This window comes from Seriola dumerili, unplaced genomic scaffold, assembly GCF_002260705.1.
Source record: "Seriola dumerili isolate Sdu_G_001 unplaced genomic scaffold, Sdu_1.0 BDQW01002262.1, whole genome shotgun sequence".
Classification (NCBI taxonomy): Eukaryota; Metazoa; Chordata; class Actinopteri; order Carangiformes; family Carangidae; genus Seriola; species Seriola dumerili.
This window is the reverse complement of record NW_019176517.1, coordinates 88,772-106,582: the sequence shown is the minus strand read 5'-3', so window position 1 is coordinate 106,582 and position 17,811 is coordinate 88,772. Positions and strand designations below refer to the sequence as shown.

The window sequence follows — 17,811 nt, the reverse complement described above, 5'->3', positions numbered from 1 at the left end:
TTCTCAGATTTTGAGCGTAGCGATAAAAATGTAAAAACAAAATACAAGATACGGTCAAATATTGTTGTCAAAATTGATTAAACTCAAGCGAGACAAACCCACATGAGCTAGGGGGCAAATTAAGGCAAGCCAATTAACTGCAAAAACTTAAAGCACTCTCCCAGAGCCTGTTTATAAAGGTAGCTGTGGGTGTGGGCAAGAATGTAGGTGTGTGTTTTCATTTGAGCCAATCTCCATGGGCAGCAGTAAATCCATTTTATTGGCCACGTAGATCAATTTGCTATTTTTTACTTTTGGAGCCAATAAAAAAAGTTAAACATTAAAAGGTTCCTTAAAAACAACCATTTTACATTAACCCTCTTCTTTAACACTGTCACTGAAGGGGCTTTAAATTCAAAATGTTCATATATGATATAGGCCTACTGAATATGTAGAATTACTTATATTATTATATTATATATAATTATCTTGATGTCTAGATTGCATGGTTGTACCCACCTCTGAGGTCACTGGTGTCCAGACCTCAGTCTTTTTTCAGAGTTGCATAAAATAAAAGTAATGAAATGATTGTCTAAAAAACTCCATTTAAGTGTTGTGAAGATATTGTACAACGCCAAGATCACCGACTTTCTAATCTGATCACATCATTGCTTGCTTCTCACCAGAAATGCATGCCAATTGCGCACAGCTAAATTGGAAACTACCAGACATTGTAATGATTTCTAAGGCAAAGTACGGCTTGAAAACATTACAACATCTTTATCGGTTTTATAAATGATTATCCAGGGTCTATAGTTTATGAAAGTTTAGAGTTGTTAGACTCTAGCATTCTTGAAGTGCTTCTTCTGAACATTTCTGAAGGCCGGCTCTTTTCTATTCTTGATCAGTGAATTTGTATAGGCACAGCATTTTAAACCGTTATAGAAAATTATTCTGTAGTGAGGTTTTCAAATGTGGACCATTGAATAGATGTGAAAGTCAGTACAGTCAGTAGACTATTTTTGATTAAATAATGTAGGCAGATAGCACTGATAGATTCCTCGCTCAGATTTACTTGATGTGTCCTTTCTGAGTGTAAGTGGTGGGTGCACTGCTGATTACAGCTGTTGACCAGTGCTTAAGGTATTAGGTAATAATTAAAAATTAAAATTGTCAAGACGAAATGGTCCAAATAGCTCATAGCCTATATTGAGCCATTTGATTCTAAAGTCCATGTGGATGCCGGTGTTTTGCATTACATCCCCCCCTTTCTCAGACCAAGTGAGTGTTGGATGTTTGAAATTCACACTGTCAAGCTAAAATGGCCGAAAAAGGAACGTCTATTCATTCATGCACTTGGTTCATTGTTAAGCGTTGCTGTTTTTTGAGCTGCCAAGATTTTCATCCCTGGTTTTTTAGCCAAGATGAATGTTATATCAACCCAAAATTCACAATGATAAGCTAACACAGTCCGAAATATAATGTGGATAACATTATTTGATACTGAAATGTCTGTAATGAAATACAAGCAGGGGGTACATTATTTGGCATGGCTTATTTTGGAGCTGCTGAGATTTGCATCCCCTGGTTTTTTAGCCAAGATGAATGTTATATGTATGAAATTCACCGTGATAAGCTAAAACAGCGTGTCTGTATTGAAATACAAGCAGGGGGTACATTATTTGGCATGGCTTATTTTGGAGCTGCTGAGATTTGCATCCCCTGGTTTTTTAGCCAAGATGAATGTTATATGTATGAAATTCACCGTGATAAGCTAAAACAGCGTGTCTGTATTGAAATACAAGCAGAGGTGCATTATTCGGCATGAAAGTGGTCTGATCAAAAGAATTAAGTGTTCAGTGAAATGTTTTTTTGTATGTTTGTCTGGTTAAGGGGTATATTGAACTCTGGTCCACACTCCAACATAGGTGGCAGTAATGCGCCTCAACCCTAGTTGCCACCTACCATATAACGGAAAAAGAAGAAGAGGAAGAAGGAAGTCCTAGCTGTAGTCCAGGTGGAAGCAGGAATGATGCCACTTCATTTGAGAAGACACCAGCTAACAGATGTGTATTGGACATCACTGAAAGGAGAAGGTTCCCATCCCACAAAATAAAATTTTAGGAAAAGTTGCTTTTATTGGGAAGGAGACAAAATTGCAGATGAGTTGATTCTCAAAACACATACAGTAAATACAACCCAACAGTATTTTTTGCAGCAATTCTTTTATGGATTTTATGGATTTCACTTCTGGTGATGGAAAGAAATAATATCAAATATAACTTCAGAGAGCAGGTTGATATTATGGAAAGACCATCTGGATATATACAGACGGGTCAAAACATGGAATCAGGTGGGGTTGGAGCATGGTTTGTAATAGGCTACCAAAATTAGAAATATCAGAATCTAAAAGGGTTTCAGATCATATTGTGGTATTTGCAGCAGAGATGACAGAAGTAGTAATCTTGCTACAATGGAGGCAAACTAGACAAGAAGAAATAGTAATTACCTGTTCAGATTCAAGTTAAGTACTAGTAAGTAACAACCACAAAACAAAACCACAGATCAAGCAGCCAGTATACTTTACGAAGCACTTCTGCTATATTCCCACATAGTGGAAATAGGGATGCCAATTAAATTTGTCTGGGTTCCAGCACATGTATGGGCATAAGTGGGCAATGAAGCAGCAGACAATGTGGCTAAACAGGCATTAAACAGGAACAAGGTGGAAGTGGTAATTAGCAAAATGAAGCAAATATGATAGTAATATCAAAAAAGAAAAATAATACTCAAGACAAATCCAAAGGGTTTCTGGGTTGTACAATATCCTGGTGAAAGCCTCTTACAGACCTCTCCTTTTAGGTAAACTGTGGAGAAAGGACTTTATCCCAATTCCTGGAACAACTGGAAAGTTGTATGGACCAATTTATCCTTGTCATCAAGAAACCCAAACCACCAGATGATACATTATAACGGGGGTTATCTCCCTCCCCACAGGCTTCACCAAATAAAAAAAAGAGCAGACCCCTACTGTTCCTTTTGTACAGATGACACCATTGGCACATTTATTCATATGATTTGGGACTGCCCAGAGGTCAGAACTTTTTGGAAAAGAGTGTTCTGTATTCTCTCCACTCTGTTGAGGCTACAGATTCCTAAATCACAGGACATACTACTCCTCAATCATACCTCAGCACAGAAGCTAAACAAAAGCAGACATTTACTTTTCACTGGGCTCACTGCAGCCAAAAGGATGGTGGTCAAACCCCTGCACTCCTTATCAATTAAAGAATGGCTATAAGCATTCAGAGAGACTGACCAACTAGAGCTTTCCTTTGTAAGGTTCAAAGCATCAAAACCCCAAATATTACAGAACTGCAGGAAAAAAAATCAGACAATTCCTCAAAGTTACATGAATTTCTGGTATTTGCTATGTGTTATACCCATGTGTATGTGTATACATCTGGGTATTTAAATGCCTGTATATATGTAGGTATACATGCGTATGCATATGTATGCATATATGTATGTATATGTGTGCATATATGTATATGTATATATATGCCTTTTTAATGTGTATATGTGGGTGCAGAAGGTGCAGGGGCCCATGCATGCATGCATGCACATATATATGTGGACATATGGGTGCATGTACAGATTTGATATTTCAATGGTATGAAACAACTTGAATTGACTTTATCAATAATCTGGGGTGGGGAATGGGGATAATGGGAATTTGGGAATAATTTATTATTATTATTATTATTATTATTGCTATTTTTTTATTTTGTTCATATTTTGTAATTATTATTATTACTTATTATTTATTTTATATTATTCTTATTATTTTTTGTTATGTAATTTTTTTTCTCTTTGCATGCTTGTAGATGGAGCTGGGGAGCTCTCAATATACTTGCACACTTGACTTACTACATTTTGCATATATTTCATCTCTCCAGTAATATTTTGTGTTGTTACTTCCTGTCCGTTATGCAATAAATAATTGATGACAAAAAATAAAAAAGAAGTCTCTACATATAGGGACACTGAGACAGGAAGACACTTGTATAATGAGCAGAGTCATGAGAAACAAAGACAATAGGTAAAAAGAGAGGAAAAGAAATTACATTCTCAAGGTTAAGAATAGGACATGCAGGGTTAAATGCAACTATGCACTTAATGGGAAAACACAACACAGGGCAGTATGAAGGATGTAAAGAGAGAGACAGAGGTGAACATGTATTAACAAGATGTGGAAAATATCAAAGGGCCAAAGAAAATCAGCAAAAATGTAGAAACGGGAGAGTGCAAGAGACAAGTTTAGAAAAATTGTTACATGTAGATATAAAAGACAGTAGGGCAGCAATCATTCGTTTTTTCAAAGAGGCTGAAATAAAAAATAAAATTAAAAAAAAATATATTTGATAGTATGTGTGTCTGTATTTATAAATGAGCGCATGTAATTGAACCTTGTGCGGAATGGAAACTGCTCATCCCTTTGCAGCGTTTTTGCAGTTTTCGCTCCAGCCAAGTAGGTGGCGGTAATACACCTAATTGTTGGATGTCAACCACCTCACCAAAGAAGAAGTAGTAGTAGTAGCAGTAGTAGTAGTAGTAGAAGAAGAAGAAGAGGAAGAACTGTCCGGTTCCGTCCCACGTGCAGGCAGTTGAACCGTTAACAGATCAGACGGAAATCGAACCTGTTAGTATTCAGCTCCTAGGTTCGATAACTAAAAATAAATATCCGACAATTTCGAAGTGAATTTTCACGGCTAACTCGATAGCTAGCGATTGAACCTGTCCACGGGGACATCGCTAGTACCTACACCGCGAAAGGACAACTAGTCTGTCTAGGTTTATTAGGAATATTAACGTTAACAGAAGCTGATACCTCTGAGCTATCGAGATGCCAGCGGAACTTGAGAAAATTCTTTTACAGCTTACACAGCCCGACAATGCAGTTATTCAGCAGGTGATGCCACATTAACTTTGTTCACGTTCGCAGTAGTTTGTAATCCAGATGACAAATTTGAAAATCGACGGTTAAAGCTAACTGTTGTCGAATTAAGCTAGGTAATCAGCTAAGTTAACGTGGTAACGTATGATTAACAAACTGTCAGAACATTGGTCATGGCATATAGGACCGATTTTCTTACGTTAGCCGCTTACTGTCAGTGAAGTGACTTCATTGAGAAAAGGGAAAATTTAAAGCTTGGGCTGGGAATCTTTTGGCTTCACGTTTAAATGTATTGCTGTCCTGTGATTCTACAATAATGTATATGTGGCAGTCAGTCGAACTAAGTAAGATCTTTCTTGTCCTTTTTAGGCCACAGCCCAGCTGAAACGGGCTTTCGAAGACCCAGCCATTATTCCAGCGCTGTGTGCTGTCATGAGTGGCTCCCAAAATCCACAGGTATTGTGTGTGTGAGAGAGAAGTGTGTGAATTTACTTATCCCATGGGATCCAAATATAATTTCCAGTGTGTATGAGAGAGAAAGAGAGTGATGGGTCTCAGCTCTTGTCTGTCAAAATGATAAAAAAAACTATTGATCCCTGCAAGGAAATTGATTTGTTACAATTGCAGAACACACAAGAAAGAGGAAGAAAAAAAGTAAAAACTACAATAAAATGGTACACAGTGAGTGAAGTGGAAAATATACTTATGCAAATGTATAAAAAGTTATGTAAGGGGTAGCCAGGCCTCTTTAACATTAACATTTAGCAGGTCCATGGTCCTGTCTCTTCTGGAGTTTTGCGAGGAGAGGTGAGATCGAAATGTGGCCAGTGGTAAGCTGGTAGTGGTGGAGCGGCTTATGCCAACCCTTTTCAGCGACAACCTGAAGATATCCACCAAGTTTTATAATCGGACAAATGATTAATAAGTTATGACCAATTTTAACTAAGCCTCGCCCTTTGCAAAGACATTTCGATCCATGGCGGGCATGTTTTTTCGACCAATCATGCTCATTTGTAATACAAATCTCAGTCACCCAAAGCTGTATACCAAATTTGGCATTGATAAAGTAAATATTCGAGAAGTTCTATTAATTTTAAATTTTTTTAATGTTATGCTACATAGCTCAAAATTCATAATGGTAGTCGCTATTATCACAGAGCCTTTTTGTAGAGAATATTGACCTGTAGCTGTGAGGTACATTTGAAAATGATGGGACTCTCGGTGTGGCGGGGGCAGCCTTTCAAACTCTTTACAGTTTTGACTCTTAATTATAGTGCCACCATATGGCTGAACAGGATCATATTTTTTGTAAAGCATTTACACACCATTTGGAGTTATGATACCAATTTCGTGTGTCTTGTCAAGATGTAAATACCTGGAAATAAAAGCTGAAACGTTGATCTCTTGTCTCATATTCATCTTTTGATGTCAAACCCAAATGTTTTCAGTCTGCAGCAAAAAATAAAGGAATTGACCTCACTGTTCCAATACTGTTGGAGGGGAGTGTACATTGAATTGTGGCAGGCAACTTAAACTTAGTATTAATTTAATACTACAAATAGTAAGTTATTACATAAATGGGAAAACAAGTCAGATATAAGGTTTGGTATCTTAATGATTTTAACGATACTACTACTCTTACTGATACTGCTTATTGATCCAGTACTTTAACAGTACTCTTATCGACACTTTTTGAGGAAGACACTGTCTGTTGTGTGTATCTGTCACTGAAACAATAGCCCCGCTCCCCTGCCCTCTGCTCACAAACAGCAGGCAGGCAAAGAGAGAGAGACAGATCTCTCGTCTTTTGTGAGAATAGTGAAAATATATCATACATAGACGGATATTTGATGGAGTTAGTGAAATAAATGTGCAAGATAACGTTTATCTACCGGAGAAAAAATAAAACAAAAAAAAGGCGACTGCTCAAGTATCGATAGCAGAACCGTTAAGGTTGGAGCTTTTTCATACTGCGGTCTTGAATAATGTATCCTCGAGGCCTGTTCAATACCGGGGCACGGTACCCATCCTTAGTCAGATATCGGCTTGACATTTGCAAAGGCATGAGCAATCATCGATGATTCTAATGGTCTGCTATCATCAATATCATCGTCCATCGTCACAACCCTAGTAGGGATGTCACAATACCATTAATGGTAGTGGGTACTATTACCAACAAAATTCCATGCTTCTCAATACCAAATTGGATACCACAAGAAAAAATAGAAAACAGAGGCTGCTGCACACACAGTGTGCTCACACATACACACACACACCTCCATATAGTCAGTGTGCAAGCTTAGATTGACTAACCTGGTGACACCTCAGTGGTGTGAAAAAATAATTTAAACTGTCAGTATTATATTTTGACAGACTGAATGGTAATGACTGTAGCTTACTAATGTTGTGAGTACGCAGCTCACGTCATGAGCTGTCGCTATATTAGCCTAAACAGGATAACATAAGCCTTTGTGATTGTTGTGTGTGGAATGGTGGAAGTGTAATTAAGGCAAAAAAAAGTCATTTTCAAAAGGCCACGCCCAATATATATAATCTTGGCCATAACCCATTAAACATTGGTCCGATCATCATGAGACTTGGTCCATATCTTCGGGACAGGACAGGGGCATACCAATGCATTTTGAGCCTGACCTCTAGGGGGCCAAAATGCCAAAAATACTTATCTAAAAATCGGTTGAAAAGATTTTCACCAAAATTGGTACACATGTTCTGGAGGCGAGTATTAATGAAAATATGAAGTACCCTATTGATTGATGATCAATCTGCAGAGAGCTGAACGAGCCAGACACATCAAAATTGGTATCATAACTCCAAATGGTGTGTAAATGCTTCACCAAAAATATTGTCACATTCGACTATATGGTGGCACTATAATTAAGAGTCAAATTTTTTTTTTTTTTTTTTAATTTGAAAGGCTGCCCCCGCCACACCGAGAGTCCCATCATCTTCAAATGTACCTCACAGCTATAGGTCAATATTCTCTACAAAAAGGCTCTGTGATAATAGTGACTACCATTATGGATTTTGAGCTAAGTAGCATAACATTAAAAATACTAAAATGAGTAGAACTCGAATGTTTACTTTATCAATACCAAATTTGGTATACAGCCTTGGGTGACTGAGAGGCACATTTGTATTAAAAATGAATGAGATCGGTCTAAAAACATGGCTGCCATCAACTGAAATGTCTTTGCGAAAGGCAGGGCTTAGCTAATATTGGCCATAACTCATTTACCGTTTATTCGATCATCATAAAACTTGGTAGATATCTTCAGGTTATTATAGAGAATGGGACAACCAAAGCATTAAATAGCTAAAATTCAGTTGCTTCTCTCAGTTGAGCGAGTTTTCTTATCAATCTACACACAATACCCCATAATGATGAAGCAAAAAAGGTTTTTTAGAAATTTTTGCAAATTTATTAAAAATAAAAAACTGAAATATCGCATGTACATAAATATTCACACCCTTTACTCAGTACTTTGTTGAGGTATCCTTGGCAGCGATTACAGCTTCAAGTCTTCTTGGGTTTGAAGCTACAAGCTTGGCACACCTGTATTTGGGGTATTTCTCCCATTCTTCTCTGCAAATCCTCTCAAGCTCTGTCAGGTTAGATGGGGAGCGTCGCTGCACAGCTATTTTCAGGTCTTTCCAGAGATGTTCAATCGGGTTCAAGTCTGGGCTCTGGCTGGGCCACTCAAGGATATTCACAGACTTGTCCCGAAGGCACTCCTTCGTTGTCTTGGCTGTGTGCTTAGGGTCGTTGCCCTGTTGGAAGGTAAACCTTCGCCCCAGTCTGAGGTCCTGAGCGCTCTGGAGCAGGTTTTCATCAAGGATCTCTCTCTACTTTGCTCCGTTCAGCTTTCCCTCGATCCTGACTAGTCTCCCAGTTCCTGCCGCTGAAAAACATTCCCACAGCATGATGCTGCCACCACCATGCTTCAACGTAGGGATGGTATTAGCCAGGTGATGAGAGGTGCCTGGTTTCCTCCAAACGTGACGCTTGGCATTCAGGCCAAAGAGTTCAATCTTGGTTTCATCAGACAGGTGAATCTTGTTTCTCATGGTCTGAGAGGCCTTTAGGTGCCTTCTGGCAAACTCCAAGCGGGCTGTCATGTGCTTTTTACTGAGTAGAGGCTTCCGTCTGGCCACTCTACCAAAAATGCTTGATTGGTGGAGTGCTGCAGAGATGGTTGTCCTTCTGGAATGTTCTCCCATCTCCACAGAGGAACACTGGAGCTCTGTCAGAGTGACCATCGGGTTCTTGGTCACCTCCCTGACCTCCCCCGATTGTTCAGTTTGACAGGGCGGCCAGCTCTAGGAAGAGTCCTGGTGGTTCCAAACTTCTTCCATTTACGAATGATGGAGACCACTGTGCTCTTCGGGACCTTCAATGCTGCAGAAATGTTTTTGTATCCTTCCCCAGATCTGTGCCTCGATACAATCCTGTCTCGGAGGTCTACAGACAATTTTCTTCCATTTACGAATGATGGAGACCACTGTGCTCTTCGGGACCTTCAATGCTGCAGAAATGTTTTTGTATCCTTCCCCAGATCTGTGCCTCGATACAATCCTGTCTCGGAGGTCTACAGACAATTACTTTGACTTCATGGCTTGGTTTCTGCTCTGACATCCATTGTCAACAGTGGGACCTTATATAGACAGGTGTGTGGGGCGTCGTGTGGCGTAGTGGTCTAAGCAGGCGCCCCATGTGTAGAGGCTACAGTCCTCGCTGCAGTTGGCCCCGGTTTGAGTCCTGCATCGGACGGCCTTTGCTGCATGTCATTCCCCCTCTCTCTGCCTCCCCATTTCCTGTCTCTCTCTACTGCACTATCAAATAAAGGCATAAAAAAAAAAAAAGACAGGTGTGTGCCTTTCCAAATCATGTCCAATCAATTGAATTTACTACAGGTGGACTTCAATCAAGTTGTAGAAACATCTCAAGGATGATCAGTGAAAAAAGGATGCACCTGAGCTCACTTTTGAGTGTCATAGCAAAGGGAGTGAATACTTATGTACATGCGATATTTCAGTTTTTTATTTTTAATAAATTTGCAAGAATTTAAAAAAAAAAAACTTGTTCGCTTTGTCATTATGGGGTATTGTGTGTAGATTGATGAGGAAAAAAAAGGAATTTAATCCATTTTGGAATAAGGCTGTAACATAACAAAATGTGGGGGAAGTGAAGGGGTGTGAATACTTTCCGGATGCACTGTATGTAAACTATCTGAAATCTTTTCCTCATATTACCTCTTAGATTCGTCAGTCAGCTGCAGTCATGCTGAGATTGAGAGTAAAGAAACATTGGAAGAAGATTAGCCCTAACGACAGAGAGAGGTTTGTTCATAACTTTCCAGTGAAAAATTTCACACTATTGTAACATTACACCCAGTTGTTATAGTTGAAATTAAGTTGAAAATGATTTCTAATTATGATTGCTTTGCTCATACAGCCTTAAGGTGGTGGTGTTGCAGGCCTTCATGCAGGAAACAGAGTAAGCTATTCCTTCTATATAACAATAATTTACTTTGTCTTCAATTTCTCAGATTTTTTTGTTCTAAATTAAACTGACACAGAGAAAGATACAGATGAAACAGATGTTACTTGAAGTTACTTGATGTATACCCATATTACTTATACACACAGTACCAGTCAAAAGTTTGGACACACTTTCCCATTTTGGGAAAAATGGGCACAATTTTCCATTTTGGGAAAGTGTGTCCAAGCTGTATGTAGCTATACATACTTGAGAAATGTCGTGAATGAATAAACAGGGAGTCCTGTCTATATCTGTTTCTGTTACAGGCACACAGTGCAGCACTCTCTCTCCCAGCTGTGTGCAGTGATGGTTAAACATGAGACACCAGACCGCTGGCCTGCCCTACTGCAGCTCCTCAATCAATCCACCAAGAGTAGCAACCCTCATGACAGACAGGTACAGGACTCATAGAACAGTTAGGAATTTAGACAAGGTGTTTAGAGATGTTCAAACAATTCAGACTCATGTTACATTGTATTACATGGTCTTTGTCAATAACATCCTAAGAATGTAAATGCTCTTTTGCAGTGATGTTGCTAGGTACGCGTCCTGCGTCCCTGACGCATTAAAATCTGAAAGGACGCAGTAAACTGACTATCCATGCGTCCCAGGGACGCAACTCATTTTTCCCATGAAAAACGAAACATTGTGAACAACTCGTGTTTAAAATCACAGTAACTAGCAAAAGTAACTTCGCTGTCAGCAGACCAGGCAAGTGCTGTTTCAACCCTCTGCGCATCTACTCCGCGCAGACGTGATCCCCCGTGTACAGTATCGCGACATGCTAGTTTAGCCACTACCACAACAATTAGCCAGTCACCGCGGATTTCATTTCAACAATTAAAGATACGAACTTCATAGTAGTAAATAAACTCATGTTTCCACTGCTCGATGCTGTGTTCACTCATGTCAACAATGTTTTAACGTCTTGGGGACATGCTGTAATGAAATAAATAAAACATACTCCGGAGCTTAATAAGCTGCTGACAATACACCACAAACATATCTGCATCACTTTATTTTTCTCAACAGACTTTCCACTGTTTTAGTTAAGTTTCATTTGTGTACTAAAAGTTTCACAGTGATTGACTCAGTTCATTTGATTTAGTTGATGTTCAGACAAGAAGATTTTGGTCTTATTTTGGTGAAAATTTATTTGTTGACTCTGTCATGGGGATGAGAATGTTTTGTTTATGTGTTAAAATCAGCACCATTTTGTTTTCATTTGAATTTTAGTAATTTATTTTAGTGCTATTTATGTTGCTACAAAAATGCTATTTTATTTGAATTTTGTATGTCATGCCGCTGTGACAGTTGTTTTGCAATAAACTTTTCAGATTTGGAATCTTATTTGTTTAATTTCAGATACATTTTGAACATACATGAATATATCCGTTAATTATAACCATATCATACCACCATCAAAGGAGTTTAATACTACAATTTAAGAAATAGAAAAATATAAGAAATGAAAAAAATTTATATGGGACCCATTGAATTTCCCAGGGACCCACTCAAATCACCACCTGTGGGTCCCAGGGACTCACTACATTGAAAACCTATCAACATCACTGCTTTTGTCCTAACAGGTTGGCCTCCTGCTGCTGAATAAAGTGATGGATTCCAACCCAGAGGCCTTCAAGCCTCATTTCTGCCAGCTGCTGCAGCTGTTTAGTGCTATACTGCAGGACCACAAAAACCCAACAGCCCTGTACTACTGCATCCTAACCCTCACAGCCATAACTGCATACACTGGCTCAGAAGAGATGGTAGTATTATTGTTTTCCCCTTGATATCTCGCAAGTACAGTTTGAAATAGTATATAGACATTCAAACCACCTTAGATTGGATAGATTTCGATCTCTTAATGCATGACCTTCTGATACATCATAATGCAAGCTAGTTAACAAAATCCCTACCATAAATCTAACCATAGTCTTAGCCCTAAATTGTATCTAAAATATGGTCAATTTGAATACCTAGAACCTACACTTTTTAATGTCTGAAGTGACATTTTTCTCTCTACAGAACCAGATGCATTCTATCATCCCAAGTCTGATTGTTGCTCTGAAACACCTCATCAAAGCAGACCAAGTAAACTGTGATATGTTAAAGACATATAATGACAAGTGTTGCTGTTTTCTGCTGCCAGTCAAGTGTATGGATAAATCAGACTTGTTGAATTATTGGGTTTGTTTGTGTCTGAATAGGACCAAGCCAGTGAGGCCATGGAAGTGTTCAATGAGCTCATGGAGAGCGAGGTGTCTATCATCGTCCCTCATGTTGCTGACATTGTCCGCTTCTGCTTGGAGGTAGGAGATTAATGTCTTTATAATGTATTTCCTCCCCAGTTTTGTGTTCTGAATTTCATTTTAACTTAACAAAATATTGTTTATCTGAAGCTATGGGCCATACATGAGAGTTTTAACTGTTGAACTGGCAAATGATGTTCGTTCCCTAAAGCTCGATGAGAACTTAACATATGTGTTTGTATCAGGTCGGCAGTGACACTGCACTGAGAGACTCTGTGCGAGTGAAAGCCCTCTCTTGCATAGCCTTCCTCATCAAGTTGAAGAGCAAGGTAAAGTCACCCCTCAGTTACTATGAATAAATTGCCTATATATTTCCTTTTGTTTGTGATGAGTAATAAGTGTCAAGAATACAAGTCATGGTGCACCTCATGGACACCCTGCCTGCTTCAGAAATGCTTGCACAATAAGCTCTGTGGGAATGTCTTCCCAACTTTCTTTGATCCACTCAGTGACACAGTGACCAGTGCAGGTCTCTTCATGTTTCCATTAGGTGTAAAAGAGCGATCACCTGAAAGCCAGTCCACCCATTTCTGCCTAACCCAGCCTTTAAAAGGCTTGTTCAGGGGCACGCTCAACTGGTAGAGCATATACCACTTAGGCTCAGTCCTTACCGCAGCAGCCATGGGTTCGAATCCAACCCATGGCCCTTTGCTTCATGTCATCCCCTCTCTCTCTCCCCAACATTCCTATCATTCTCTCTCTGTCCCTATCTGAAATAAAGGCAACAAAAAAAGGCTTGTTCACTCCAACGTGCAGAGCCTGCAAAATACTAAGGTCATCCTGCCTGGAATGATGGACACGTCTGTTTTCAAAGCTTTCAGCCCTGAATGCATTCATCCTTTTCATGCACCCCTACGGAGACACCGACTGGTATGTGCTCTTTGCGGACCGTTGTACTTTTGAAGATGACCAGTGGCTGCAGTTTTGTTCCATCTGCACAACATGACAAGACTATGGTGAAATGAGATTTCTCATGTCCGGACTTTTTAATATGTACTGTTTTCTCGCCTGTTTTATTAACAGTGCGATAGGGCGGCATATCAAAGCACATGGAAACGTCATCCATGTTCCCTATCTGTCCGAGTTAATTGGAATTCTTCTGATGCACTTTAATTGTGAAGTGCTGGAATTTCCTAATTTTCTCTTCATAGTCTCTTGGCATCTTTTGCGAAATGTGTGTTCTTCTGTGAAGTTACAGTCCTTTTCTCTTCATAATCCTATCACACCAGCTAGCGCAGCCATTGTAATTTGGCTCGCCTAAATCTCTGGACACCTCAATTGCTTTAATGCGAGATCATATTTTTTGGCATGGGGATCAGACACTGTCTTTGCCCATCAATCAACTCAGAAACAACGTCCTCCACCCTTGGCCACAAACATTTTCTTCCTCTTTTAGCTCTTTTGTTTTTTCATGGCCTCAAGTTGAGCTTTGCCTCGCCACCAGTCACAAATCAATTTCTCGCTGACATTAAAGTCTTCCCGCATGGCAATTTCCATTGCATTCAGCAAAATCAACAACGTGAAGTTTTTGTGCAGCTTGTATAGTGTATTCTTCTAGTTTTCTCTGTTTTCGCCATGTTGAGTTTGTAACAGTAGGCTCGCACACTGTAAATACTGCTAGCTGTAACCTACAGCTAGTTGACTTCAGCCTAATCGTTGTGTGGCTACTGGCGGCTTATGCACTGCACTGTGACGACACATGCAAGCTCTAGTTTATAGCGTCACATGCTGGGTCTGCGTTGGATCCAACCCATAGGCCTATAAATAAATTAAGCAATATCCAGATCCAACTTTTCTCTTCATTTTACTGGTGTAAAGGACGCACTGGTTTATACGACGCACTCAAAGTAAAAAAAAAAATTGTTTTAACTGTGCGTTTTATTTACCAGCTTTTACGGTATTCATCTCCATTTATTGGCAATTATTCTAACTGTAGACTGGTGAATATCTAAACTAATTGAGATAACTTTTGAACCCTTTCCAGCTTTATGCAAAACTCTTGATTGTAGGTCTTCTGAGCGCTCTGTTTTGCGAGGCATGGTTCACATCAGCAGATGCCATTTATGAATCGCGAACTCCAAATGTTTTTTTAAAGTGTTCTTTCTTAGACAAAGTAGCTCTAACACACATTGTTTTGTTTCAACTTGTTTAATTGATTGGACTCCAGGTGAGATAACTCCTGACTGCAATTAGCTTTTGTTGAAGTTGTTACCCTAGGGGTTTACATACTTCTTCAACCTACACTGTGAATGTTTGATGCAATATTTTGTTATTAGCTACAACAGATTGTGTTGTGTTCATTATTGTAACTTTGATGAAGATCAGACCATATTTTAAGATACATTTATACATAAATACAGGTATTTCCAGAGGGTTCACTCACCTTTTCTTGTTCCTGTTTTGGAAAATTGGGAAACAAACTTTCTTCAATTCTGTGGAAAATTTCTTCACCTGAGTTTAGAGAAAAATGTTCACTATAAAAGTTTCTAGGCCATTGTTTATTGGTGGAATTAGTATAGAAGAATATTGTATATCATTCAGAGGTACACATAAATTAAAAGCCCTAAATGACAGAACATAAATGGCATAATTAATTGTGAATTAAATGTTTAGGTGTCCTGGATATACATATTTCTGTGCTAAGTCACTTTTTGATTGCATGCAAAATAAAGAGAAACAAATATACTATATTATACTTTTCTGGTTCACTACCTGCAGTCTTAACTAGCTCAACCAGAAACAAAGGTTAGTATTAGGCTAAGTATTTGATATTATATTCACTAAAAAGTAAAACAAAATACTTCTGTGCTTTATAGACGGTGCTGAAGCAGAAGCTGCTGAACCCCATCCTGCAGGCAATTTTCCCCATACTTATTGCAGTTCCCCCACCTGGTGAGCAGGATCCAGAGGACAATGAAGATGACAGTGGAGATGGCACAGACAATGACAATCCAAAACATTGTGCTGCACAGGTGGGGAGAAGTTATTGAATTTTGTTAATATACTGTGTCTTCCTTTTGTTGTGTCCTGTTTTGGGACAAAATTTTCTTCTCAGAAACTTCAGCTGATTCAGTATGCTGTTTCAAGCAAGATTGAACTTGTTCAATTGTTTCTGTATTTTCAGATTATTGACACCATGGCACTCCATATGCCTCCAGAGAAACTGCTCCAACAACTGGTAAGCCATCTAGATGTATGATCTGAACGAGAATGTGATTTGGTGCACTAAATGGTAGTAGTAATACTTAAGTTCCTTTTTAATCACATTGAGTCATTTCATTCAAAGTTAACATTAAAAATATTGTTAGACAGACAGACTGAGGGAAATTCATAATGCAGGATTAAGTAACTGCTTAAATCATTAAGAGCACACACTTACATACTGCCTTTTTATAATGTATTTCTTTGTGTCTTGTGTTTAAGATGCCCCTCATCCAGACTTGCCTTGCCAGTGAAAACCCCTACCAGAGGAAGGGGGGTCTGATGTGTCTTGCTGTGCTGGCTGAGGGATGTGCTGACCACATACGCACCAAGTCTGTTCAGTTGACATAAATAAAATTCTCTTGAGTTTCACTCTTAGTCATTTATTTTTTTTTGAGGACACACATTCTCTATGAGAGATGGTCTGTTGGCTAATTAATAACAATCACAAAGATTTGAGTATATTAAACTGTGTGTCTGTATCTATGTTAGGATGCTGTCATCTATGCTGCAGACAGTGTGCCAGAGTCTTTCTGATGGTAATCAAGTGGTGCGCTGTGCGGGCCTTTTTGCCCTGGGACAGTTCTCTGAACATTTACAGGTGAGTCAGGACACACATCACAACATATGCAATAGTACACATGCTGATTTCTGTGCTTACATCCAGTTACTTTTAAAGTATAGCACATTGATATCATACCTTTTTAATGAAAATGTATTATTTATCAGTTGTTGTCGTTGTTATTATTGCTTGTACTGAGTACAATATTAAATCTCTTAGCACTTACTCATACCGATGCAGAACACTGCTTACCTAGTGTAATAATACTTATGTAAGTACATCCTACATATCTACAGTGAGGTCCAAAAGTCTCAGAACATGGTCTCAATCCTGCTGTAGTTTTACATAAATAAAAGGATGATTGTAATTTGGGTTTAATACTTAAAATTTCAGTTTTCTGTTGTTCCCTCAACCAAGGAGGTTATGTTTTCACCCATGTTTGTTTGTTGGTTCGTTTGCCAGGACTTTTTTTTTTAACAATTTCCTTAACATGAGAATTTTCAACATTTTTGTCAAGTTCTAAGGAAATGATGTATTAGGGCTGGGCGATTAATCGATCGTTATTTTGATAACAATTTTGGCTTCCAATGATTATGAAAACAAGATAATTGAGATTGTGCTGCATTCTGTTCCACAACAATTTCATTCCCCTACAAAATCCATCTGACGTTATCGGTTCTGCTCTCGGTACTGAAGAGATTAGGAAAATAGATTTCCTATTTGTTATTGCAACATAAAAGTCCTCTTGCACGTTCATGAACTTCGTTTCTGATTAAGACATTTGTCTATTATGCATTTTCGCTATTCCCTACGCAAAATTTCATCTGCATCTCTCTCTCTGACCCTGTGTGTGTGAAGGGCGGGGCAGTGCTCACACATGGGGGAGCACTGTGTGCACCCCCCCCCCCCCCCCCCAAAAAAAAAAAAAAAAAAAGTAAGAGTGATTGTGTTGAATAATCGTGGTCTCAATATTGATCAAAATCTTGATTATGATTTTTGAAGAAAGGAAGAAAATGCTGAATCCACATTACACATAGAGTTGTACTTATTATTAATAGTAAGTAACAATGCGTCTGGCACCATTTAGGAAAACTTACATCATTCAACATGCAACTGATAAAATTACGTTATAACAATAGCGTTTGACCTAGCAGTGAGACATTTCACACAGCTGTTAAGCTGTATGAACTGTATTATGCTGATGTCATCATTTCACACAACAGGTAATAAAAAGACAATA

At 38.8% G+C, this 17,811-nt stretch overlaps 1 protein-coding gene across 3 annotated transcripts in view; it reads left to right on the top strand.

Annotated features, from left to right (window-relative positions):
* Window positions 1–4,616: 4,616 nt before the first annotated feature.
* Window positions 4,617–17,811, top strand: part of ipo4 (importin 4) — a 34,747-nt gene continuing 21,552 nt past the window's right edge. For 2 of the 3 annotated variants that reach the window (XM_022769141.1, XM_022769139.1), the window contains exons 1-13: window positions 4,617–4,951; window positions 5,306–5,392; window positions 10,215–10,294; window positions 10,410–10,451; window positions 10,763–10,892; window positions 12,086–12,265; window positions 12,525–12,590; window positions 12,707–12,808; window positions 12,994–13,077; window positions 15,625–15,780; window positions 15,933–15,986; window positions 16,232–16,341; window positions 16,502–16,610. In XM_022769141.1, coding sequence (XP_022624862.1) covers window positions 4,886–4,951; window positions 5,306–5,392; window positions 10,215–10,294; window positions 10,410–10,451; window positions 10,763–10,892; window positions 12,086–12,265; window positions 12,525–12,590; window positions 12,707–12,808; window positions 12,994–13,077; window positions 15,625–15,780; window positions 15,933–15,986; window positions 16,232–16,341; window positions 16,502–16,610 — 1,266 coding nt within the window. In that variant the 5' untranslated portion in view covers window positions 4,617–4,885. The remainder of the gene's footprint in view (window positions 4,952–5,305; window positions 5,393–10,214; window positions 10,295–10,409; window positions 10,452–10,762; window positions 10,893–12,085; window positions 12,266–12,524; window positions 12,591–12,706; window positions 12,809–12,993; window positions 13,078–15,624; window positions 15,781–15,932; window positions 15,987–16,231; window positions 16,342–16,501; window positions 16,611–17,811) is intronic. The other variant, XM_022769140.1, reaches the window with a different exon arrangement.